The 27117-nt window shown below is 45.6% G+C and overlaps 1 protein-coding gene across 2 annotated transcripts in view; it reads right to left on the bottom strand.

The window, feature by feature from the left end:
- Window positions 1-314: 314 nt before the first annotated feature.
- SRCAP (Snf2 related CREBBP activator protein) overlaps window positions 315-27117 on the bottom strand; it is an 891636-nt gene continuing 864833 nt past the window's right edge. For both annotated transcript variants that reach the window (XM_033945009.1, XM_033945008.1), the window contains exon 34: window positions 315-6091. In XM_033945009.1, the coding sequence (XP_033800900.1) occupies window positions 2141-6091 (3951 nt within the window). In that variant the 3' untranslated portion in view covers window positions 315-2140. The remainder of the gene's footprint in view (window positions 6092-27117) is intronic.

The following is a 27117-nucleotide window of genomic DNA, read 5'->3' as shown; positions in this document are numbered from 1 at the left end:
TGAAAACCCGACTGGAATACGGCTCTCAAGGACCGGAGTTCCCTACCCCTGCATTATAGGGTTCACTAGAGGAATGGTGAGGAAATGTCCTTGGTTTCCCCATATCATACTGTTCATTTACTCAAATGCATAAAACAGGTGGAAGCACAAAAAAATGTGAGACTTAAGAGAAGGAAAGGCATGTTTAAAGCTGCCTTCCATTTAGAGTTATATCTCTAAAAACCTAACTTCCTGCCTTACATGGGGAATATCATCAAAGTGGCTTACAGTAAAGTGATTTAAAATTTATATACATATATAAAAGACATAACAAAGGAAAGAAAAGTGGTAGGAATTTTATTTGGTAACACTTTATTCATAGCATTTATCTGGAGAAAGATTACAACAGGCTTCTGTACAATTTTTGAACATGCTGTGGTAGGAGAAACTGCTTTCTTGGGGGGGAGGGGGCAAGGGGAGACTCTTGTCCTCTTAACTCCCTTTTCCATCTCCCGACAACCCCATTTACTCCCCTGCCCCCTCAGCATGTTTCTCCTGTGCTTCCTATACAAAATAACCTTTGCATAGATTTTATTACGAGGAACCTATTTTACAGAGAGGAACTGTACACATGGTGATATAAGCAGATGAGGATTTCAGTTTTTTTCCCTTTCTCCTTTATCTTTCAAGAGCTCTGTAACCAAGTAATTAAAACATTGTATAGTTATTTTTTCATTTGTATAAAGAGACTGACCACAGCAGAGCAAGAAAAAAATAGAAAAGGGGAAAGCATAATCATATCTATGGCTAGTCTTTTAAGTCCCATAAGATCATTTTGCAACTGTGTAGGTCTTCCTTTCTCACCCCACTAATACATGCTTGCTTCATTGCCACCACTCACAACCTACAAGTTTGGTCACATAATTTAAAAACCTTAAGAAATTTTATAGTGCTCAACCAAAGAAAATCCCTTCCCATCTTAAATTCACCACTGATTCATTTTTTTTAGGTCTATAATAACCTACATATGTGAGTAGGGCTTGTATTCTGGGAAACAAAGGTGTGGACAATCCCCCTTCTGTTTGTAGTCTGAAGACCAGCTCCCTTGTTGATCTCTCCAATCCATGAATGGAGAAAATAAAGTTTCTGTTGAATATGACACAGCTAAAGAAATTTTGTAAATTTAAAGTGATTAAAAAATTAAGGAGCTATGTAGCTCCCAGTGGAGAACTTGCACCAGGTGTAGGAAGAAGGTTAAAGGAGTTACACTATGTCACTTCTCAGCCATTCACTGCATGCTAACCCAAAAGGCTTAACATGGAATGTCCAGCCTTTGATCTCAAGCATGATGGTCACCATCGTGAAACAATCAATTTCTGAAAGAAGCAGATTTGAATACTTACTAAATATAAAATGTTAGTAGTACGCATGCTTGTGCACCTCTGTTCCTTCCCCCCATCTGGTGCCTCAAGATTATTGCCAGAGAACAGAGCACACAGAACAATTACAGTCTCTCAACATTGACAAAACTTAATTGAAACAGATAACCTTGGTCCACAGATTGTTCTGCCTCTCTCATCCCTTTTAAAAGTGTGTGCTGAATAGGACACTGAAATTCTCTGGCTTGATTGCAAGAGACCTGCATGTATAACAATCCAGAATTCTAGATGATGGATCTAGTAAGGGATGGGTATTTATACCAATCATAACAGTCCAAATAACAGGTCCCTCAGCTGAGTTGGTTTGGGTGTTTTTGTGGGTTACTGCTTGGTCTCCTGACATTAAAACTGCTCAGGGATGGTGTACAGTCTCTTCAAGGATGATGGAATGTAAGCCATTGGGGCACGGTGGTGAAATATGTTCATTAGGCCCTGGGCTGTGCTCTCTTGGTGGTGAGATCACTAGCATCTGCCTCTATCAGCTGTTGGCAGATTTCTGATTTTCAGGACCATAAGAAATTAATGTGCAGTTGCATACACAAAATTGCTTGTTCAAGTGGAGAGATGGGGGAGAAAGGGTTTAAATAGACTGCTTCAGAATGACCTCCACCCCACTTACCATACAATTTCACAAACCTCTTCCAAGTAGCCTCCCATCTACTAGTCAAGGTTTTATGTCTGTTTTCAGCTTCTTTATCATTTTCTCTAGTTTTCTCCCTGGGTCACGTCTTGGGTTTCCGCCCTCGATGACTTAGAGATGAAGTAACTGCTGCTGTAGGAGCCCCAGACTTCCTCCCCAGAGTTGGTGAGGGGGCTGTTGGTGGTGTAGTGATGGAAAATGAAGAGGAGCGTGTGTTTCCAGCTGGTGTAGTGGCTGCAGCAGCAGCTGCAGCTGCCACACTGCGCAAGACACGGTTTACAGAGTTTTCTGAAACATATACATGCTTTTTCTTTTTCAACTTCTCTGACTCAGAGTCCACATCAATGCCACTCCGTAGCCGTTTCTGTGGCCTGTCATCATCCTCACTTAATGTCTCATCCCCAGACTCTGCTCTGGCTCTGTTTTGTCCACTTGAGCTCTCATCTGAAGAATTCTGCCTCTTCCGCGGTGGCAGCTTAGTGAGTTTCTTTTCACTCTCCAAGGCAGGCATCAGGTCACCTGGACGCTGCCGAGTGCACCTACCCTTAGGGGGTGATTTCAGTTCTGAAGCACTGCTTTCTAATGAAGAAGAATCATCTGGTCGCCATGTTACTATGGCTTTATCAGACTTTGCATCTTGCTTTGATGGCAACGGTTTGACTGCCTCACTGTCAGAATCTGTCCTATGGCGCCTAGTAATCCTATCAGAAGCCTCGTTTCCAGAATCAAGGCCTCTCTTGTCTGTAATGGTTTCTTGTTTCCCAAGCTTTCTAGGTGGTGGCCGTTTCCCCTCCACCTCTGAAGAGCTCTCACTGTCGGTTTGTATCTGTTGGCCAACTGATGAATCCCCTCTCACCTTGTGCCTCAGGGGGTCTTCCCCTGGTGCTTTCCGTTTCTTCTTGCGGATGGGTTTCTTAGCCTGATGCCTAAGGTTAGAGGCCTCATCAAAGGAACTCTCTTCATTGGAGATGGGAGATAGGCAGCTCTTCTCCCTCTGTGGTGGTGTCTCGATCTTAGGGGGTCTCCCACGCTTGCGTTTCTGTGGAGTATCACCACTATCTGCTGCTTGGCTGTCAGAGTGCTTTGGACTCCCCTTTTCTTCTTTTTTCAGTTTTTTATTCAGAGTAAGGGGAGTGTTAGGGGTGCTGGAGAAACTTGGATTTTCCTTTTCTGAATTTGGAGAATAGCCAGGAGAAGCTGGCAAGTGCATCTTGGGAGGCCTTCCCCGTTTTCGTTTCTCTGCAGGAGAGCCTGCTGAAGAAATGCTCTCACTTTCCGCAGAAGGTGGAGTCTTCAGAGCCAATGAAAGTATATTCTTGGCACTGGGATTCTCACTCTCATTTGCTGTGGCTTGGGTTTCTGGGCTAAGTTTGTTGTTGTCTGCAACATCCTGTTTGCTGTTCCCACACTCTGTAACTGCTTTGCCTTGGGGATTCATCTCATCTGGCAGCAAGCTTTCTGGAATTGGGCTCTGTTCTGGAGAATGAATCTCTAGGGAGGTTTCTGATTTAGGAAATTTGGGAGGACGGCCTCGCTTTCGTTTTAGATTAGTAGGGGAGCTATCTCCCTCTAGTCTCTCCCCTGAGGATGACAGTGGTAGTATCTTGCAATCCATCTCCAGAGTTTCAGAAAATGCCTCATCTTCTACTGAAAGTCTCTGTCTAACAGGGGGGCAATTACCAGGATCAGGGCTTCTTGTTGAGACTTCCCTGTTGGGCCTGTGACGAGTGGGCATTCGGCTTGCAAGCTCAAGGTTGCCAGTAGGTCTCTCTATTTCTTGGCTAGGGTTTTGCATGGATTGTGTTGAATCGTCTTGTTCTATTATTTTCATCTCCACCCAAGGAAAGCTGAGATGACTACTGCCAATTTCAGGCTTCTCAATCGAAGACAGGTTTCCAGCAGCAGCTGCTGCTCTGGTTTCTAGTTCAATTCTCCTCCTGATAGGTAGGTTCCTTAGTACAGGCATCTCCTTGCTGGAAGTCTCCATATCTGAGGGGCTGTTGGCAGAGTTCTCTTCAGGGCTGGTAGTGCCAGTCTTGGATCGGTTACGACGGCGCTTTACTGGCTCTCTCTCTTCTACCACAGTCACAAGGCGACCTGGGAGCTTTCGCAACACTTTGGCAGTAGGCGAGTCATCCTTCTGGCTCTGTAGAATCTCACTATCTGCTGTGGTCCGCCGCCGTGGTGTACGAGTGCCACATGGGCTCTCCTTCAGCTTTTCAGCATCTGCAGGAGAACAAACTACCTGCTTCTCTTCTGGGGATAATGGAGGCTCTGTCCCTTGCTCTTCTAAATATGTTGCCTGCCTCAGTGCTACACTTGGGTTTGATGATAATGCTGATTCAGTGGGAACTGAGAAATTTTCTTTTCCTTGCATCTCCATGTTGGAAATTTGGAACATGTCTTTGATACTGGGATCTTTGCTGTTCTGGTGCGATATCTTTGGTTCCACTTTGTTCTTCCAAACCTCATCAGGCACGACCAGACCAGGATGGTTTCTGTTGGTTATCATTAGTTTATCATCTGCTGCCACTGATCTGCTGCTGGTAAAGGACTTTGCAGCTAGAGTTAGCACCTCAGTCCCTCTCTTCTCCCCCATACAACTGTTCTCTTTCTTATCTGTCTCTCTTGCTTTTAAATCTCCAAGTGTTGTCAGCTTTTCTAGCTCCTTTGCCTGTCTGCTATGGTTTGATGTTGGTGTGGCCCTTTTCAGGATTGATCCAAGGGAAGTCTTTAGTTCACTATCACTAGGAGATATTTTGGCGATTCCTGTTGCTAAGCTCTGGCATGTTTCTGGGAGCATGGATGATCTTTTCTGCTTTGCAGCTAAACTTGGACTGAAGTAATCAGGAGCAAATTCTGTGTTCTTAATATGCATCCTCAGTCCTTTGAACCCCTGCTGGCACTTACTGGCATCTCTGCTTTGTGATGAGGAAGGCGATTCCTCAATTGTTTGAGCAGCAGTATAAGTTTTATTATGTTCATAGATGTTTTGCCTCACTTCCTGTAGATTACTTGACTCTCCCATGAACTTGTGCTCAGCAGTATCTTTATCACAGGGAAACAGTCTCTGCCATTCTGACAAACACTCTCTTGTCCCTTTTGATGCTTCACTGAGAAAATGTACTGAAGAAAGAATGTGACCAAGAGGCTGCTGTGAGTTGAATCTGCATCCGATGGTGGCATCCTCAGTACAATCTCTGCTTTGGCCTTTGGCTCCATCTACACTCTCTGTCTTGTTTGACTGAATTAAAGGCACTTGATTGGCTACTGGCAGAGCATGGGATTTCTGGTCTTCAGATTGGTTTATTTGAGCACCCTTACAGAGCTGTGTTGCTTGCTCTTCAAGAGTAGCAGCTACCAAGGCTCTACCATAGAGAATATCCTTGGAGGCCTCCTCTTCACTAGGTTTGAAAATAGATGGTGGAAGAATGGGTTTGGACTCCATATCTGCCTGCTTCTGAGTCACTCTCTCTGAGAGGGAGTTAGATGACTGCCAAAGGCTTCCTCTGGCAGTTTCATCTAATTCCCTCTTATTGTCCTGGAATATCACAACCCTATCTTCTGACTTGTGTTGAAGTGGTATCCGATTGGCAGTAGAGAGATGGGCTTGGGTATCTAAGACCAGTGGCTTCTTTACCTCCTGCCATTGCAAATGTGGCTGTTGTTTCCTTTCTCCTATGGCAGGTACTTCGTTTCCCTGAATAGCAGCCCTGAGTAGCCTTCTCTCACTGCTATGCCTAGGCTGTGAGTTCTCCCAGTGCACCATGCTCAATCTCTTGGCTTCCTGCCGTGTCTGTAGGAACTCTGATGCACCGAATTCCCTTTCTCCCAGCTCCGGTAGTCGTACACCCCGTAGTCGCTCACTCACTCGGGTGCCCATCCTCTCACTTAGCCTGTGAGGGTTCTTAGCCTTCTTATTCTTCTTGATGTGGCTCTCCTCACCAAATCTGATCTCCTCCTCTTCCTCAGGCAGTCGAAATACCTCATCTTTAGCCTGGTCCAAATCCTTCCTGGCTGCCTCCACTTGTTCCTGGGAGAGGGAAACAGATGTGAAATAAAGACATTCAAGATCGGTGCTTATGTTTATAGGTGGTATTATGCATATAGACTGCTGCAATGCAGAACGAAAGATTAGGTTCTTACCTCTGCTAATCTTCTTTCTTTTAAATCCATGCTCTATTTCAGGACAAGTGGGTTATGCATCTCCAATTGCTAGACAGCTTGTAGGAAACTCATTTACATAACTTTAGACCCTCCCTTTTTACCTCAAGACTGCCCTCAGGAATTCAGTTCGTATAAAGCAGACATTCACCTGTAAAGGACACAGACAAAAGGGAGGAGCACATGGAAACTCCCCGCCAAATCAGTTTAATCTGCTCATAACATGAAATATCACAAGCACTCAAAACAGGTTTTAAAACAGTGTAAATCTGAAATAAACCATGCTGTAGAGAGAAGGGGGCTCTACAACTAACAGAAGGGGGCCCTACAACTAGAAACCCCCAAGGCAAAGTGTGAAACAAATTTGGATGGAATTCCTCGAAAGGCTGGCCAGAAAATGTGAAGTCCAGCTTACCTGTACCAGTTAAGGCAGACAATCGGTGAATCAGCAATTCCGAGGGCAGGTTCCAGGAATAGAGCATGGATTTACAATAAAGAAGATTAGCAAAGGCAAGAATCTAATCTTTCATTCTTGTAAATCCTGCTCTATTCCTGGACAAGTGAGACATATCAGAGCAGTCCCATAAAATCAGGGTGGGACTGATGAGCCTGCTGCCAAAATAGAGGAACCAAAAGCAGCATATTGATCCTGTAAAACTTGGCAAAAGTATGCAAGAAGGTTTCCCCGAACTCGGAACATCTCAGGACCAAACTCTGTGAGTTACGGTCTGCCCTTAAGGATTTGGAGCTCGCAGCTCTTAGTGCTTATCTTCAAAAAATGCGACAGGACCACTTTGAGTTCAATAATAAAGCTAGCCGTTTGTTGGCTAATAAATTAAGAAAGCAGAAGACGCGGAATTTTGTTTCTCAGATCATTATTTCGGATGGCCACGATTGTCGTACTGCGGGAGAGATTGGGGATGCATTTCAGGAGTATTATACAGCCCTTATCTTTCCTCACTTTCCCTGCCTACTTTATCTGAAGGGGAACAGGACCTTCTGTCTAATCCTATCACCCAACAGGAGATCCTGGATGTCATCAAGGAATTACCTTTACATATGGCACCGGGCTTAGACAGATAAACCAATAAATTTAATAAAGCTTTCCAACACTTCCTTGCATCCTTATTGGAGCGGGTGTTTGCAACCCTTGATTCTGGGGCACCCCTGCTGAGTACTTGGCGGCTGGCGGTGGTCACATTGATCCCAAAGCCTGGGAAAGCACTCACTAGTTGTAGCTCTTATAGCCCTATTTTGTTGCTCATCACTGACTAAGATCTTTACGAAAGTTATTGCTACTCGATTGCAATTGGTTATCACTAAATTAGTCCATGCTGATCAGGCCTAATTTATTCAGAATAGACAAACAGTTGATAATATCAAGGCTGCTTTGAATTTGTTATGGCATGCGCAGAAGGAAGGATCTTCTACGTTGCTTTTGTCCCTCAACGCAGTCAAGGCTTTTGATAGGGTGAGTTGGGCTTTTCTTTTTCAGGTTATGACTCAAATGGGGTTTACGGGGAGATTTTTGTTTTGGGTTAAAGCTTTATATATTTCTCCATTAGCGAGGTTGAAAGTGAATGGGACTTACTTGGCTCCCTTGGACGTGCATAGGGGTACTCTGCAGGGGTGCGCCCTTTTCCCCATTATTATTTGCTCTCTCCAATGAGCCATTGGCACGTGCTATTCAAGCACATGGGGGTATTCATGGTATTTCTATGGGTTCTCACGAATATAAAGTATTATAAGTATTATTGTATGCTGACGATGTTCTTTTGTTCTTGCAGCGCCCTGAATCCTCTTTGAGGGAGCTGTCCCTCTGTTTGCAGGCTGTGACAAACCTCGTGAAGACACGAGGTTTATCACAGGAAAATATAGGAAAACATATAAACCCCAGTGAAGAAGGGCACAGCAGGTCAGAGTCCATGACAGTAATTTAGCTGACTATCCTATGTGCAGTGAAGATGAGACTGAAACAGAACAGGAAAGGTTTTCCTTACCTAAGGCAGTGCCAAAGCAAAGCAGGAAATCTGTGCCCTACTATTATCCAGTTCCTGTAAGGCAGAAAACAGACAGACAGTTTTCCCTAAGAGAAACGTCCCAAGCCCTTCCCTCCACTGAAGCCAAGGGGGTGTGGTATTTTTCCTCAGCTTAAAGCGAGGCTCTGCAAAGAGCAGGGCAGAGGAGGACGGGAGGAGAGACAGGACACTCAGAACGGGACTGAGCTTACCCCAGACCAGACAGGCAGCCCTGACTGGGAAATGAGAGAGGAGCAGGCTGAAGAAAACCGGTCTTCAGAGCCTGGTGAGGCTATGATATGGAAAGACAGCAATGCTATAGCCGAGATGTGGCCAGAGCAAATGGAAGTGGCTGAAACAAATGTGAGTTTATTGGATGTTTTCCTTAGCTGGTTTTTTCCTGATAGGCAGACTGTGTGTGCTGCAAGAGAAGGGATTTTTGGACTGTAAAGTTTGCTGCATTTTTCTTCTGTGCTGTAAGCAAAGGGACAGTATCCTTCACTGTATAAAAACAGTGACTATATTAAGCCAAACACTGAGCAGGAAACTCAACCTGTTTGTTTCCCTGATTCACTGTGTACAGATCTCCATGTGAGAACACCAGCTGTTAGTGGTTACTTTAGCAACTGTTAATTGAGTTCAGCCTGCATGCTTCCCAGAAACGTATTGAAAATCTCTGGGTTTAAAACTGCTATGTTTTCTCTGTTAAACACCATCTCAGTTTGGATTGAACTCATTTTTAACAACCAGTGTTTGCTGTCTACTGCCTAAATGCTAGAAAGCTGGCTGTGTGCCTTGCTAAGGAACTTGCTGCACAGAAGTGTAACTTGTTCTTTCTCCCATAGACAAGCAGGGTAATGCAGCCCCACTTGATGGTGAAGTTCCTGGACTGAGCCTGTGCCGTGGAAACTCTCCCCTAGTACATTAGGATTTTTTTTTCCTTCCTACTGAGCATGTGCAGCCACCCTGCCTGTGTAGCTCCATCCCCGAGTTTGACAGTTCTTTTTTCCTTCCAGCCTAAGCAGGTCATTCTCTCCCCTTTACCTTGCCTGACTAAACAACAAACCAGAATAAAACTCACTGTCAACTGACAACATCGATGTCAAATTACTTTCAACTCCTAGGCAGTTCATCCGCTAGGATCGGCGCTATAAAAAAAGAAAAGAAAAGTCAAAAAGTACACCCAGACTTTCCTCATAGAAAGGTAATCCTCAAATCAATTTATCATCTACACTGTACAAGCCCCAAAGTACCGCAATCATAAACAGTTCAATCGCAGCAACTGTCACCTCACAATCAGCGGTTTCAATACTGTGAAGTCAGACTGATGGACGGCGGCTTTATTCTGGCTCCACTTCCCGCCTCTGGCACTAGAAACTTGCCCAGACTGCTTACGTCCATCACTCCTCCTCCCCCTCAGGGCTCACAAATAGCACCGCCGGGGGTAGGCAAGTCTTCCTTGCTGCAGCTGTCAGACAAAAAGAAGGCAGCTGCAGCGGGAACTTCAAAAAAGAAGACAGGGAGGCCGGAAAAAACTGCCTCCTCACTACTGTCTACAGCAAGTCACAGCTCCAAATCTCAGCCTGTGTCTTTGTCTCTCAAGAGTACAGCTCAACGGACTGTGAGTTCTATATCTGCACAGCAGTCATCCCGGGCTACAGACATGCAGTATTCAGCTATGTTTCCAACGTCTCAACCATCTTCAACTGCAAGAAAGAGAGCTATTTCTCCTCCCACTGTGACTGAGGGAATTTCCTCACCTAAAGAGGCACCTCTGCCACAAGTCATGTCAGCAGCTGTTTCTCAACCCCCTATGGGGACTCTTCAAGGTTTCTTCTCACTGCTACAGGATTTCATAAGACAGATCCTCTCTTCCTCAGACCAGCACTCCTTCTCCAGCACTTTCACTGATGGTTCAGCAGTCTCCTCTTCAACCAGACCAGTATGTATCTTCAGATGTCTGTTGTCCAGACCCTCTTGGTGACCCACCAAATCTTCTCTGGTTTCCTCGTACATCGCTCTGTCCATCTCCTCAACAGCAGTCTTCCCCTTCACATGATTGGGTCAATTCTCCTGGTGCCACCACTGCGGCTGCAGATCCTTCCTTTCCTGTTCAGCCTACTGTGCAACCAGACCAAGGGGATGACTACTCATATCCTAAATTTCATCAAAAGGTCTCAAACCTTCTTCGTTTTTCTCAAGTTGCCACTCCACCTGATAAGAAGAATTTCCAGGCGATCCTGTAGTCTTGTAAAACTCCTTCAAAGGGCATGGTGTCACTCCCAGTGCATCAGATTCTTCAAGACCTACAATTAGCTAATTGGAAAAAACCCCAATTCGCCTCTACTTTCTCCAGACGCCTGGACGTGAAATACAAGGTTGAACAAGCACCTGGTCACGATGTACAACAATTTCCACACCACTCCATGGTAGCAGAGTCAGCCATTCATAAGGTCAAATTTTCAAAAAGCCAGTTCAACTCATCTCCGGGGAAGGATCACCGCTTCCTCGACTCAATTGGACGTAAGGTTTACCAAGGGTCAATGCTCAACTCGAAGATCTTAGCGCATCAATTGCAAATTCTGCATTTCCAAAACTCCATTTTGCAACAACTGGACACAGCTTCACCTGCAGAAGTGCAGAATCTGCACTTGGCACTGCAGGAATCTACTTATCTCATTAAAACCAATTATGATGCCTATGATATGAGTTCCAGAACAGCAGCAGTAGCAATTACGATTCGTCGCTCAGCATGGCTCAAAGCCTCAGACCTCAGATTGGATCTTCATGATAGATTGGCAGGTGCTCCATGTGCGAGAGATAGTCTGTTTGGTGAGCAAGTTAAAGCTACGATCTCGCAACTTAAAGAGGATTCTACAGCTATGCGAGAACTGTTGGCACATGCTCAAGATAATCTGCAACCTTATTGTAAGCCTTCCTCTTCTTTGGCATTCCAGAAATCATACCATCAACAATTTTTCCAGCAATATTACCCTAGGAGGCATTTTACCCCCTACTCTCGCCCTCCTCCATTAAGAAATCAATCTTTTCCAGTGTCACAGAAACGCCCTTGAGACCGTAAGCAACAGCCAGCGACTCAGCTTCCTCCACTCAAGACTACTCCTAGTTTTTGACCTCCTTCCAGTGGGGGGGGGGGGAGGGGGCGGCTAACACATTTTTTTCTCAACATGGCAGAATGTCACCATAGACCAGTGGGTCCTACCATCTCTCATGGCTATACACTCAATTTCCAGCTTCGTCACAACAATTCCCATCTTCCTCTGCCGTCCAACATCCCACATCATCACATTTTACAGCTGACCAAGGAGGTTGAGTCACTACTATAGAACACAATAGAGGAAGTACCTCAACACGAACAGTTCCAGGGGTTCTATTCCAAATTCTTTCTCATTCCCAAGAAGACGCAAGGTCTCTGACCTATCCTAGACCTTCGTCCATTGAACTTTTTTCTCATATCAGAGAAGTTTCGCTTGATCTCTGTCAACAATCCTTCCTCTGATCAGCCAAAATGATTAGTTAGCCGCCCTGGATCTCAAAGATGTATATACCCATATCCCGATTCATCCTGCCCACTGGAAATTCCTGATTCATGTGCCTCAACAAACACTACCTGTACACGGTTTTGCCTTTCGGCCTATCATCAGCACTACGCATATTCACAAAATGTCTAGCAGTGGTAGCAGCCGACCTCTGGAAACAACATCACATGGTATTTCCTTATCTCGACGACTGGCTCCTAGTAGTTCACTCCAAGGAGCAGCTCTTGCAGACTATTCAAGACACAAGGGCTGGGTTTTCTCATCAATTTCGAGAAATTGCACCTACAACCTGTGTGTTGCCTCTAGTTTATAGGCGCATGACTCGACATTGTCACTGCACGAGCTTATCTGTTAGAAGAACGTCATCAAGCAATCATCACTCTGGCACATCACATGCAACAAACTTCCGCTCTTTCAGCACGTGACGTCTTGCGTCTTTTGGGTCAAATGGTGGCGTCTCTTCCTCTAGTGCCACATGCCAGACTGCACATGCGTCCTCTGCAATGGCATCTCAAACTCAACTGGAATCAACATTTCCAGTCTCTGAACACCTTGATTCCGCTTTCACCAAAGATAAAAGAATCCCTTATCCTGGTGGATTCAGTCTCCGGCCCTCAAACAGGGATGCCCATTCCAACTTCCACCTCATCTCCTCACCATGACTATAGATGCCTCCAACAAGGGATGGGGAAGTGTATCTCAACCACCTTCAGACTCAATGGGTCTGGTCAGAAAGAGAATTTTACTTCCACACCAATCTACTGGAACTTTGGGCAATTTATTATGTCCTCAGAGCGTTCAGCAGGTATGTTCACAACACACGACTGCTAATTCAAACAGACAGTGTGTGGAGGAGTGTGTGGCGCAGTGGTTAGAGCTACAGCCTCAGCACTCTGGGGTTGAGGGTTCAAACCCCGCACTGCTCCATGTGACTCTGGGCAAGTCACTCAGACCTCCATAGCCCCAGGTACATTAGATAGATTGTGAGCCCACCGGGACAGATAGGGAAAATGCTTGAGTACCTGAATGTAAAAAACCACTTAGTTAACCTTGATAGGCGGTATATAAAAACCTAATAAACTTGAAACAACCAGATAGCAATGTTCTATCTAAACAAACAAGGGGGTTCAGGATCCTTACCCCTTTGCAGAGGCCCATAGTCTATGGACATTTGCTCTCTCCCTCTCTATAGCGAAACAAGCAGTATACATTCCAGGGCATATGAATATCATTGCAGATTCCCTCAGTCGAAAGTTCGACCCTCACAAGTGGACCTTAAACATGGAGGTACTCCAATCCATTTTTCACCAATGGGGCACTCCCGTGCCGGATCTCTTTGCTACCACAAAAAATGCTCAGTGTGCCCTGTATTGCTCCCAGGGACGTTTTCTCAATTCCATGGATTTCCAGTCTGTTGTACGCATTTCCAATGATACCTCTCATCTCCAAGGTTCTCCAAAAGACTATCAGAGATACAGCTCAATTGATTCTCATAGCGCCTCGGTGGCCACAACTGATCTGGTATCCCATCCTTCTGGACCTACTGGTTGCACACCCAATTCCATTAGAGGATCATTCGTCTCTTCTGTTCCAACAGGATACTCAACTACTCCATCCCAATCTTCACAGCCTACATCTCACAGCTTGGAGATTGAGCGGGCAATCCTCGCGGATGTTCCAGTCTCATCAGCAGCAAAAGCCATACTTCTTGCAGCTAGAAAAGCATCTACCAGGAAGTCATATCAGTTGAAATGGAGGTGGTTTTCCAGCAGGGCAGGATCGCAGGATCAAGATCCATTCTGCTCTCCGGAGGATCATATTCTGATTTACTGCATTTATCAAATTCAGATCTTAAGACCAACTCGGTACGTCTTCACCTTTCAGCTATATCAGCCTACCACCATTATTTGGAGGGGAAACCTCTTTCTCAAAATCCTCTGATTTCCCGATTTTTGAGAGGTCTTAACAACCTCCAGCCTCCTCTTCATACGCCACCTTCAGCCTGGGATCTCAACATTGTTTTGGACCAGCTGATGAAGGATCCCTTTGAGCCCTTGAGATCTGCTACACTACAGTTCCTAACCTGGAAAATGGCTTTTTTAGTGGCCCTTACTTAGGCTCTGGTGATCTATGAGCCATATCTTCATTTTTTTCCCCGATAAGGTGCTTCTTCGTACACACCCAAAGTTTCTTTCAAAAGTAGTCACGGATTTTCACATCAATCAATCCATTTCTTTGCCATCATTCTTTCCTCCTCCGCATGGGACCTCATTGGAGAAAACTCTTCATACACTAGACTGCAAATGAGCAATGCTTTACTACTTGAACAGGACTGCTGCTATCCGTACCACCAATCGATTATTTGTTTCCTTTAACGCAGCTACTCAAGGACATGCAGTTTCTAAACGAACTATATCGTCTTGGATTGCTAATTGCATCTCTTTTGCTTATAGGAAAGCTTCCATGTCTTCTCCAGGTCACATTGGGGCTCATCAAGTACGAGCAACGGCTTCCTCAGTTGTGAGCTTACAAGCAATTCCCATACAAGATATCTGCAAAGCAGCAACCTGGTCTTCAGTTCATACGTTTACCAAGCATTATTGTTTAGACAAAGGTTCCACACAAGACATTCAATTTGGACAATCTGTTCTTTGCAATTTGTTTTCACTGTCAAAATTTTAAAAAAAAAATTTGACTTGCCTCCTCCCATTTTCTTTATAAGGCTAGTGACTCACCATCAAGTGGGGCTGCATTACCCTGCTTATCTATCGGAGAAAGCAAAGTTGCTTACCTGTAAAAGATGTTCTCTGTAGACAGCAGGGGAATGCAGCCACACTTGCCCGCCCTCCATCCCCGCATGTAAGAACATAAGAACATAAGCAATGCCTCCGCTGGGTCAGACCTGAGGTCCATCATGCCCAGCAGTCCGCTCACGCGGCGGCCCAACAGGTCCAGGACCTGTGCAGTAAACCTCTATCTATACCCTTCTATCCCCTTTTCCAGCAGGAAATTGTCCAATCCTTTCTTAAACCCAAGTACTGTACTCTGCCCTATAACGTCCTCTGGAAGTGCATTCCAGGTATCCACCACACGTTGGGTAAAGAAGAACTTCCTAGCATTAGTTTTGAATCTGTCCCCTTTCAACTTTTCCGAATGTCCTCTTGTTTTTTTATTTTCTGAAAGTTTGAAGAATCTGTCCTTCTCTACTCTCTCTATGCCCTTCATGATCTTATAAGTCTCTATCATATCCCCTCTAAGTCTCCTCTTCTCCAGGGAAAAGAGACCCAGTTTCTCCAATCTCTCAGCGTATGAGAGGTTTTCCATCCCTTTTATCAAACGTGTCGCTCTCCTCTGAACCCTCTCGAGTAACACCATATCCTTCTTAAGGTACGGCGACCAATATTGGACGCAGTATTCCAGATGCGGGCGCACCATTGCCCGATACAATGGCAGGATAACTTCTACCGTCCTTGTTGTAATACCCTTCTTGATTATGCCTAGCATTCTATTTGCTTTCTTAGCGGCCGCTGCGCACTATGCCGTCGGCTTCATTGTCATGTCCACCATTACCCCCAAGTCCCTTTCTTGGCTACTCTCATTCAATAATATCCCTCCCATTGTATAGTTGTACCTCGGGTTTCCGCTTCCCACATGCAATACTTTACATTTCTCAACGTTGAACTTCATCTGCCATCTCGCCGCCCATTCCCCCAGTTTGTTCAAGTCCCTTTGCAATTCTTCACATTCCTCTTTAGTCCCAGCTCCACTAAATAGTTTTGTATCGTCCACAAATTTTATTATCTCACACTTCGTGCCTGTTTCTAGATCATTTATGAATATATTAAATAGCAGCGGCCCGAGCACCGAGCCCTGCGGAACACCACTCGTGACCCTCATCCAGTCCTAGTAGTGGCCCTTTACCCCTACCCTCTGTTTCCTACCCGCCAACCAGTTTCTGATCCATCTATGTACGTCTCCATCCACTCCATGGTTCTTCAGTTTCCGGAGTAGACGCTCGTGAGGCACCTTGTCAAAGGCTTTTTGGAAATCAAGGTATATGATATCTATGGGGTCTCCTCTGTCCATCCGTTTGTTAATTCCTTCGAAGAAGTGCAATAAGTTCGTTAGGCATGATCTTCCCCTGCAGAAACCATGTTGGCTTGTTATCAGAAGTTCGTTTCTTTCCAAATGTTCATCGATGTGTTCTTTAATCAGTGCTTCCGCCATTTTCCCCGGAACCGAGGTCAGACTCACTGGTCTGTAGTTTCCTGGGTCACCTCTTGATCCCTTTTTAAAGATGGGCGTGACGTTGGCTATCTTCCAATCCTCTGGGATCACGCCTGTTTTCAAGGATAGGTTGCAAATTTGCTGCAGTAGTTCCGCTATCTCTTCCTTTAATTCCTTCAGAACCCTTGGATGGATTCCGTCCGGACCCGGGGATTTGTCAATTTTAAGTTTTTCTATCTGCCTGTGTACATCATCAAGGCTCACTTCCATGGATGTTAATTTTTCTGCTTGATTTCCATTGAAGTTTTGCTCAGGTTCCGGTATGTTGGTTGTGTCTTCGTTTGTAAATACAGACGAGAAGAACATGTTGAGTCTTTCTGCGACTTCTTTCTCCTCCTTCACCGCTCCCTTCCTGTCTCCTTCGTCCAGCGGTCCCACCTCCTCCCTAGCTGGCTGTTTCCCTTTAACATATCTGAAGAATGGTTTGAAATTTCGTGCCTCCCTGGCTAGCCTCTCTTCATACTCTCTTTTGGCTTTTCGAACCACACGGTGACATTCTTTTTGATACTTCCTGTGCTCCTTCTGGTTCCCTTCAGTTTTGTCCTTTTTCCATTTCCTGAATGAATTTTTCTTATTGCCTATCGCTTCCTTCACTATTTTAGTCATCCATATCGGGTCTTTTGTTCGACTCTTTTTGCACCCCTTTCTGAATCTGGGGATGTGCAGATTTTGCGCCTCGCTCACCGTGTCCTTGAAAAAAGACCAGGCATGTTCTACTGTTTGCCATTTTTTTGGAAGTGTTCCTAAGTTTCTTCCTTACCATTTCCCTCATTGCTTCATAGTTTCCTTTCCTGAAGTTGAATGTTGTCGCTATGGTTCTCTTTCCGTTCGGTATTCCTACTTCAACCTTGAACTTGATCATGTTATGATCGCTGTTTCCCAACGGTCCCACTAATTCCACTTCCTTTGCAGGTCCTCTTAGTCCATTTAGGATTAGATCCAGAGTGGCATTTCCTCTCGTCGGTTCTCTAACAAGCTGCTCCATGAAGCAATCTTGTATAGCCTCCAGGAATTCTGTCTCCCTAGCGCATCTTGAGCTTCCAAGACTCCAGTCTATCCCAGGGTAGTTGAAGTCTCCCATAACAACTGTGTAACCGCTTTTGCATTCTCGCTTCATCTCGGCATCCATTTCTTTATCGCTATCTCCGGTTTGCCCGGGTGGACGATAGTATAGTCCCATCTTTATTTCATGCCCTTTCCTACCCGTTATTTTAACCCATAGCGATTCCAGTTTGTTGGTCGTCTCCACTGTGTCCATTCTTGTCGATTGTATGCTTTCTTTTACGTATAGGGCTCCTTTCTGTCCTGACCTGTCCTGGCGATAGAGCTTGTACCCCGGCAGTGCCATATCCCATTTGATTTCCTCATTCCACCACGTTTCAGTGATTCCAATGATGTCTATGTCATCGCTATTGGCCATGGCTTCTAGTTCCCCCATTTTGTTTCTTAGGCTCCTTGCATTAGTATATATGCAGTTTAGATCCTGGCATTTTGTGGTCTTCATTTCTTTTCCCTGTGCTTCGGTCTTTGGTGTCTTCTCTTTTGCTACAATCTTTCTAACCTCCTCTTCTGGGTTAGTTGACTCCTGTAATTTGTCCTTTGTTTCTTCCCAGCCTTTTTTCCCCTCAGTATCTTCACTGGATACATTCTTCCGAATCTTTGTTTCTTCCCAGCCTTTTTTCCCCTCAGTATCTTCACTGGATACATTCTTCCGAATCATCGACGCTAGGTCGACTGTCGGCTTTCCCCTTTCTCTTAGTTTAAAGCCTGTTCTAGTCCTCTCTTGATGTTGTTTGCTAGAAGTCTTGTTCCCGCCGTGCTCAGGTGCAGTCCATCTCTCCTGTAGAGCTTGCTCTTGCCCCAGAACGTTGTCCAGTTTCTCACAAAGAGGAACCCTTCTTCCTCACACCATCTCCTCATCCACGCATTTATTGATTGTAGTTCTTCCTGCCTTTTCACATCTGCACTCGGTACCGGTAGGATCTCTGAGAATGCTATCTTCTGGGTCCTCATCTTCAGCTTCCTTCCCAGAATCCTGAACTGTTCTATCAGCGTGCCTCTTCTGTAGTCTCTCCTGCTGACATCATTCGTCCCGATGTGGATCATTACTGCGGTCTCTTCCGTCTCTGCTCCTTCCAGGATCATCCCAATTTTGTCCACGATGTCCTTGGTTCTCGCTCCTGGGAGGCAGGTCACCAGGTGATCCTCTCTCCCTCCTGCTATGTGGCTGTCCACATGCCTCAGTATCGAGTCTCCCACCAGGATTGTTGACTTTCCCTTCTTCAGTTGACGTTTCGGTCTCAGGTCAATGTCCTCGGCATGCTTTGCTCTCTCTTCTTCTGGGCATCGACTACCCAATTCTTCCCCCTCGTGTGGTATTCTTCTGTGGTTGTCATCTATGAGGTCACCTACTTCTTGCTCCCCCTTCCAAGTTGGTGTTGGTGTAACTTCATCTCTCCTCTGGAGTTCGTTCTCTTCCACCCTCCTCCTGTATGCTTCCTCAATGAATTCCTCGAGTTCCCTGACTTCCTTCTCGATGTGTGTCTCACTCTTGAAGTCTTCAAATGCCCTGGTAGGGTCCTATGTGCTGTAAAGTCCTTCTAGCTCCTGTATCTTGTCCTCAAGTCGCTTAACTTCTTTCCTCAAGCTTTCCTCAACTTCTTATTGAGCTAGAGACATACTGTCAAACTTGGGGATGGAGCTACACAGGCAGGGTGGCTGCACATGGCCAGTAGGAAAAAAAAAAAAATCCTACTCTACTAAGAGAGAGTTTCCACAGCACAGGCTCAGTCCAGAGATTTCACCATCAAGTGTGGCTGCATTCCCATGCTATCTACGGAGAACACCTGTTATAGTTAAGCAACTTTGCTGTCTCATCTTCATGGTTTCCTGTGCCAGCAGCCTAGTAGTGCTGGTCTTTAATCACTGCCATAAACTCCCATCCTGCAGCTCAGAAATAGGGAGCTGCTTATTTCAGCTGTTGTACAACAATGAAGCGTTTAAGCTAAAAGATTGTATTCTTGTTCCTGCATAAAGTATGCCTAGCCTTAAGACTCTGGTGAAGGGGACTGTGTATAATCTTCTTGCTAAAGTCCAGAGCTGGCAGCAGAGTTAAGTTTTGTGGAACCTTTTCTTTTGGTTATATTTTCATGCTCACATTGAAACTTGTGAGGGACTATGATTTTGAGGCAAGTGGCCAAATAAAGTTTATATTTTCCATTAAGGCTATCCTGACTGAATAGTATTCTTTGAAAGACGTTTGAAAGAGCAATTCTAGGCTGTTGCCTAGGGGTAAAAATCCTGAAAGGCTCCCTTAGTTCCAGGGGGACCACGCCAGATTGGAGCAACGTGTCACTACCTGTCTGTCTGTTACGCTCTTTGAGGGCACAGGTATGACAAGGCCTATGGCCGATTATCGGGTTTCACAGTGAATACGGTTAAATCAGAGATTTTGAATGTCAATGCTCCCTTGGAGATATCCTGGGAGCTTCGTCAGGATTTCCCATACCGTTGGGTCACCTCCTCCCTTAAATATCTGGGGGTTCAGCTTATTGTTGCTGCCTCATTTTTATGCGGCTAATTTTCCAGAGCTTTTAGGTACTCTCTATAAGGAGTTGGATAGTTGGGAGGGACTTACTTTGAGCTGGACTGGTCGGATAGCGGCGGTGAAGATGATGCTTTTACTGCGGCTGTTATATCTTTTCATGGCTCTTCCGATCTCTCTGCTGGATTCTTTTTTTTGTCACCTTAATAGGAAGGTGTTTGCTTTCATCTGGGATAAAAAACCACCATGGATTCAGTGATCCCTTCTCTATAGATCGAAACTCCAGGGTGGGATGGGAGTGCCCAATTTTTGGGGTTATTACCAGGCAGCCCAATTGCAGGACATAGTGGCCTGTTTGCACTTGGATCGGCCCTGGATACAGATTGCGTAGAAATGTTTATCTACTATTTCATTATGGAAGTTGCCCTGGGTGCCAATCTGTATTTTACGGCATTACACGCATACCTCTAATCCTTATCTGCAATGTACTTTGCATGTAAAGCACCAGGTGCACCGTCAACTGTTTCCTGACTGGGTGTATTTTCGCCAGACGCCTATTTGTCTGATACCTGGGTTTTTCTCGGGTGGGGAGGAGCCTTTCCTTACACAGTGGACCCATGTGGGCCTTCGCACCCTGGGACAGGCCTGGTCTGAGACCTCTATACATTCTTTTGATCATTTGCAAGAAGAGTTTGGGCTGTTGGCGGTTGATTCTTTTAATTATTATACCGCAGTAATGATCCACATCGGGACGAATGATGTCAGCAGGAGAGACTACAGAAAAAGCATACTCGTAGAACAGTTCAAGATTCTGGGAAGGAAGCTGAGGATGAGGACCCAGAAGATAGCATTCTCAGAGATCCTACCGATACCGAGGGCAGATGTGAAAAGGCAGGAGGAACTACAATCAATAAATGCGTGGATGAGGAAATGGTGCGAGGAAGAAGGATTCCACTTCGTGAGGAACTGGACAACGTTCTGGGGCAAGAGCAAGCTCTACAGGAGAGATGGACTGCACTTGAGCGCAGCGGGAACAAGACTTCTAGCTAACAACGTCATGAGAGGAATAGAACAGGCTTTAAACTAAAAGGAAGGGGAAAGCCGACAGTCGACCTAGCGTCGACGATTCAGAAGAAGGTATCCCGTGAAGATACTAAGGGGAAAAAAGGCTGGGAAGAAACAAGGGACAAATTACAGGAGTCGACTAACCCAGAAGAGGAGGTTAGAAAGAGTGTAGCAAAAGAGAAGACACCAAAGACCGAAGCACAGGGAAAGGTAGTGAAGACAACAAAATGCCAGGACCTAAATTGCATATATACTAATGCAAGGAGCCTAAGCAACAAAATGGGGGAACTAGAGGCTGTGGCCAATGCAGAGGACATAGACATCATTGGAATCTCTGAAACATGGTGGAATGAGGAAAGCAAATGGTATACAGCACTGCCGGGGTACAAACTCTATCGCCAGGACAGGACAGGTCAGGACAGAAAGGAGGTGGAATAGCCCTATACATAAAAGAAAGCATACAATCGACAAGAATGGACACATTGGAGATGCCCAACAAGCTGGAATCGCTATGGGTTAAAATACCGGATAGGAAAGGACATGAAACAAAGATAGGCCTATACTATAGTCCACCCAGGCAAACCGGAGATATCGACAGAGAAATGGAAACCGAGATGAAGCGAGAATGCAAAAGTGGTTACACAGTTATTATGGGAGACTTCAACTGCCCCGGGATAGACTGGAAACTTGGAAGCTCAAGATGCGCTAGAGAGACAGAATTTCTGGAGGCTACACAAGATTACTTCATGGAGCAGCTTGTAGAGAACCGATGAGAGGAAATGCCATTCTGGATCTAATCCTAAATGGGTTAATGGACCCTGCAAAGGAAGTGGAAGTAGTGGGACCGTTGGGAAACAGCGATCATAATATGATCAAGTTCAAAGTTGAAGTAGGAATACCGAAAGGAAAGAGAACTATAGCAACAACTTTCAACTTCAGGAAAGGAAACTATGAAGCAATGAGGGAAATGGTAAGGAAGAAATGGCAAACGGTAGAACATGCCTGGCTTTTTTTCAAGAACACGGTGAGCGAGGCACAAAATTTGTACATACCCAGATTCAGAAAGGGGAGCAAAAAGAGTCGAACAAAAGACCCGGTATGGCTGACTAAAATAGTGAAGGAAGCGATAGGCAATAAGAAAAATTCATTCAGGAAATGGAAAAAGGACAAAACTGAGGGGAACTGGAAGGAGCACAGGAAGTATCAAAAAGAATGTCACCGAGTGGTTCGAAAAGCCAAAAGAGAATATGAAGAGAGGCTAGCCAGGGAGGCACGATATTTCAAACTGTTCTTCAGATATGTTAAAGGGAAACAGCCAGCTAGGGAGGAGGTGGGACCGCTGGATGATGGAGACAGGAAGGGGGTAGTGAAGAAGGAGAAAGAAGTCGTGGAAAGACTTAACATGTTCTTTTCGTCTGTATTTACGAACGAAGACAAGCAGAAAAATTAATATCCATGGAAGTGAGCCTTGAAGATGTGCGCAGGCAGATAGAAAAACTAAAAACTGACAAATCCCCGGGTCTAGACGGAATCCATCCAAGGGTTCTGAAGGAATTAAAGGAGGAGATAGCGGAACTACTGCAGCAATCCATCCAAGGGTTCTGAAGGAATTAAAGGAGGAGATAGCGGAACTACTGCAGCAAGTTTGCAACCTATCCCTGAAAACAGGTGTGATACCAGAGGATTGGAAGATAGCCAACGTCACGCCCATCTTTAAAAAAGGATCAAGAGGTGACCTGGGAAACTACTGACCGGTGAGTCTGACCTCGGCTCCGGTGAAAATGGCAGAAGCGCTGATAAAAAAAAACATCGATGAACATTTGGAAAGAAACAAACTTCTGATACCAAGCCAACATGGTTTCTGCAGGGGGAGATCGTGCTTAACTAACTTATTGCACTTCTTCGAAGGAATCAACAAACGGATGGACAAAGGAGACCCCATAGACATCGTATACCTAGATTTCCAAAAAGCCTTTGACAAGGTGCCTCACGAGCGTCTACTCCGGAAACTGAAGAACCATGGGGTGGACGGAGATGTACATATATGGATCAGAAACTGGTTGGCGGGTAGGAATCAGAGGGTAGGGGTGAAGGGCCACTACTCAGACTGGAAGAGGGTCACAAGTGATGTTCCGCAGGGCTCGGTGCTCAGGCCACTACTATTTAATATATTCATAAATGATCTAGAAATAGGGACGACGTGTGAGATAATAAAATTTGCAGACGACACCAAACTATTCAGTGGAGCTCGGACTAAAGAGGACTGCGAAGAATTGCAAAGGGACCTGAACAAACTAGGGGAATGGGCGACGAGATGGCAGATGAAGTTCAATGTTGAGAAATGTAAAGTACTGCATGTGGGAAGCAGAAACCTGAGGTACAACTATACGATGGGAGGGATGTTATTGAATGAGAGTACCCAGGAAGGGGTAATTGTGGACATGACAATGAAGCCGATGGCACAGTGCGCAGCGGCCGCTAAGAAAGCAAATAGAATGCTAGGTATAATCAAGAAGGGTATCACAACCAGGACGAAAGAAGTTATCCTGCAGTTGTATCGGGCGATGGTGCGCCCGCATCTGGAATACTGCGTCCAATATTGGTCGCCGTACCTTAAGAAGTAATGGCGATACTCGAGAGGGTTCAGAGGAGAGTGACACGTCTGATAAAAGGGATGGAAAACCTTCCATACGCTGAGAGATTGGAGAAACTGGGTCTCTTTTCCCTGGAGAAGAGGAGACTTAGAGGGGATATGATAGAGACTTATAAGATCATGAAGGGCATAGAGAGAGTAGAGAAGGAAAGGTTCTTCAAACTGTCAAATAATAAAAGAACAAGAGGGCATCTGGGAAAGTTGAAAGGGGACAGATTCAAAACAAATGCTAGGAAGTTCTTCTTTACCCAACGTGTGGTGGACACCTGGAATGCGCTTCCAGAGAATGTAATAGGGCAGAGTACGGTACTGGGATTTAAGAAAGGATTGGACAGTTTCCTGCTGGAAAAGAGGATAGAAGGGTATAAATAGAGGATTTCTGCACAGGTCCTGGACCTGTTGGGCCGTCGCGTGAGCGGACTGCTGGGCATGATGGACCTCAGGTCTGTCCCAGCAGAGGCATTGCTTATGTTCTTATGTTATGTTCTTTGTTTATAAATACGCATTTTGGGATCTTTGAGTGTTACAAAACTGGAACGGGTGCTCCTGTTGGAATGTGGGGTGGGGGGGGCTCTATTTCTTGATTATATCAAGTGTTGTTGGCGCGCCTTTCGCCTACTGATTTTTATAGGCTTCAATAGGAGGAGGATTTGGGGAGGTTTTCCCTCAGTCTTCTCGGCATCGCCTTTATAAATTTTTGTTTGCCACTTCGGTGTCTTATGCTTTTATTGAGAATAGATATAAGCTTTATTACCGTTGGTATTAAATCCCTGTTCGGTTATTTCAGTTCTATCATTCTGGGTCTGTGCATTGCTGGCGTGGGTGTGGGTAGCAAGATGATTTTTGCCATGTGTGGTTTTGTTGTCCTGTCGTACAGCGCTATTGGCAAGAGGTGGGTAAGCTTTTGGTGACTATTGTGAAAAAGCATTGCCCTTTGCTAATGGCTTGCTGTTTGCTATATGCCCCGATTCCAGGTTTTACCTCTGTGGAACATAGATTTGCTCTCCATCTGTTCACGGCAGCCCACCTTGAAATTGCTGCTAGCTGGAAACATAAGGGTTTTTCGGGTATACAAAGAGTTTGTGTTCGCCTGGATTCTTTACATCTAATGTCCAAAATGATGGCGCTCCAACGTCACACTATGCCCCTTTATCATAAGATGGGGGATCCTTACCTGATTTGGAGGGAGACTATCTGATGGCTACTTGTTGGAATCTTTCCCCGGTGGCACCTGGGATATGGGGGTGTTGCCCCTTCCACCTCTCTCTTCTTGCCTTCTGCCTACCTAAGAGCCTTTGTTGACAGATGTTTCTGCATTGGATCATTCTGAGGTGAGGAGGGGAGTTTCAGGGGAGGGGAGTTGGCAGGTGAGGAATGGTGGGTTTTGGGGATTCATGAGGTGATTTTATGTGCAGATACTTTGTAATTAGCTGTATTGTGAATCTATGGTTTTGTTTGTTGGGTTGTTTTCTTATTTTTTTTCTGGAAAATTTTCATAAATAAAAATTATTTTAAAAAAAAGTATGCAAGGAGGACCATGTACCAGCCCTGCAAACTTCCTCCAAAGAGATTGCCGAAAGCTCTGCCCAAAATTAGGAAATGCCTCACAGAAAGTGTGTGTGTGTGTGTGTGTGTGTGGGGGGGGGGGGGGGTCTTCTTTCTGGCCACAATATAGGTGGAAGAAATAGTCATACAGATCCATCTGGAAACTGTGGCTTTTGAAGCTGGCCTGCCCTCACGAGCAGGACCCACCAGTACGAACAGATGGTTGAAAATCCAAAACTCATTTGATACCTCCAGGTACTGCAACAAAATCCTACGCACATCTAGTGACCGCAACATCCGGTTGTGCTCTCTCGACCTGGAGGAAGTAAAGGTAGGAAATTGAACCTCCTGGTTAATTACATTACATTACATTAGGGATTTCTATTCCGCCATTACCTTGCAGTTAAGAACATAAGAACATAAGAAATGCCTTTGCTGGGTCAGACCCGAGGTCCATCGTGCCCAGCAGTCCGCTCACGCGGCAGCCCAACAGGTCCAGGACCTGTGCAGTAATCTTCTATCTATACCCCTCTATCCCCATTTCCAGTAGGAATTTGTCCAATCCTTTCTTGAACCCCAGTACCGTACTCTGCCTTATAACGTCCTCTGGAAGCGCATTCCAGGTGTCCACCACACGCTGAGTAAAGAAGAACTTCCTAGCATTTGTTTTGAATCTGTCCCCTTTCAACTTTTCCGAATGCCCTCTTGTTCTCTTTTTTTTCGAAAGTTCGAAGAATCTGTCCCTCTCTACTCTCTCTATGCCCTTCATGATCTTGTAAGTCTCTATCATATCCCCTCTAAGTCTCCTCTTCTCCAGGGAAAAGAGACCCAGCTTCTCCAATCTCTCAGAATATGACAGGTTTTCCATACCTATTATCAGACGTGTTGCTCTCCTTTGAACCCTCTCGACTAATGCCATATCCTTCTTAAGATACGGCGACCAATATTGGACGCAGTACTCCAAATGCGGGCGCACCATCGCCCGATACAACGGCAGGATAACTTATTTCGTTCTGGCTGTAATACCCTTTTTGATTATACCAAGCATTCTATTCGCTCTCTTAGCGGCCGCTGCACACTGTGCCGACGGCTTCATTGTAGAGAGTTGCGCGGGGACAGAAATCCCACCCGTCCCCGCCAAAGTCCCACCGTCCCCACCCGTCCCCGTGAGTTCAAGGCGGTGAGGAAACTAGAGACCACCTTCAGAAGAAAGGAGGGAACAGTGTGCAAAAACATGCTGGAATCCATGATCCTAAGAAAGGGATCCCAGCAGGAAAGAGCCTGAAGCTCAGAAACCCGACAGGTGGAAGTAATAGCCTTAGGAAGACTGTCTTGACAGTGAGATCTGTTAAGGATGCTTGCTCCTAAGGCTTATAAGGTGGACAAGCCAGAGACCAGAGTACACGATTGAGATTCCAAGTCAGACAGGATGGCTGCAGTAGAGGCTGAAGCCTCAGAGCTCCCCTCAGCAATCAGACAATGTCTGGGTGAGAGGCCAAAATGCTTCTCAGAGGCTTGGGACCCAGACAGGAGTGACTGACGATCTGGACCCTCAGAAAGTCGAAAGCCAGACCCTTTTCCAGGCCAGCCTGAAGGAACTCCAGGATCAGAGGAACCGAAGGCAGAGACAAAACTTCATGCCTCTGAATGCACCATGATTGATAACATCTCCAAGCTTTTGCATAGGTCGCTACAGTTGACTTCCTTTTGCAGCACAGAAGAGTAGCAGTCACACCCAAAGAGTAGCCCCTGTGGACTAAGGCCACTCACTCAATAGCCAGGCCGTAAGATCAAAGCAGTTTGGATCCTGAAGCACAATCGGACCCCGAGTTAGAAGACGAGGACATGGAAGACTGACAGTGTCCAGGTCCAGTTGCAGATGAACCAGATTGGCTTACCACAGATGCCCCGACCAGTTGGGCACCACGAGAATCAGTTGACCCCTGTGTGCTGTGATCCTTCTCAACAGACAGCCTATCATGGATCATGGAGGGAAGACATAAGAACATAAGAAGTTGCCTCCACTGGGTCAGACCAGAGGTCCATCGTGCCCAGCGGTCCGCTCCCGCGGCGGCCCATCAGGTCCATGACCTGTAAAGTGGTTTCTGACTATTCCTGTAACCTACCTCCACTTCTATCTGTACCCCTCAATCCCCTTTTCTTTTAGGAACCTATCTAGACCCTCCTTGAACCTCTGTAGCGTGCTCTGGCCTATCACATCCT

This window comes from Geotrypetes seraphini, chromosome 5, assembly GCF_902459505.1.
Source record: "Geotrypetes seraphini chromosome 5, aGeoSer1.1, whole genome shotgun sequence".
NCBI classification, from domain to species: domain Eukaryota; kingdom Metazoa; phylum Chordata; class Amphibia; order Gymnophiona; family Dermophiidae; genus Geotrypetes; species Geotrypetes seraphini.
The sequence above is the reverse complement of the archived record's forward strand: the minus strand, read 5'-3'. Positions and strand labels throughout refer to the sequence as shown.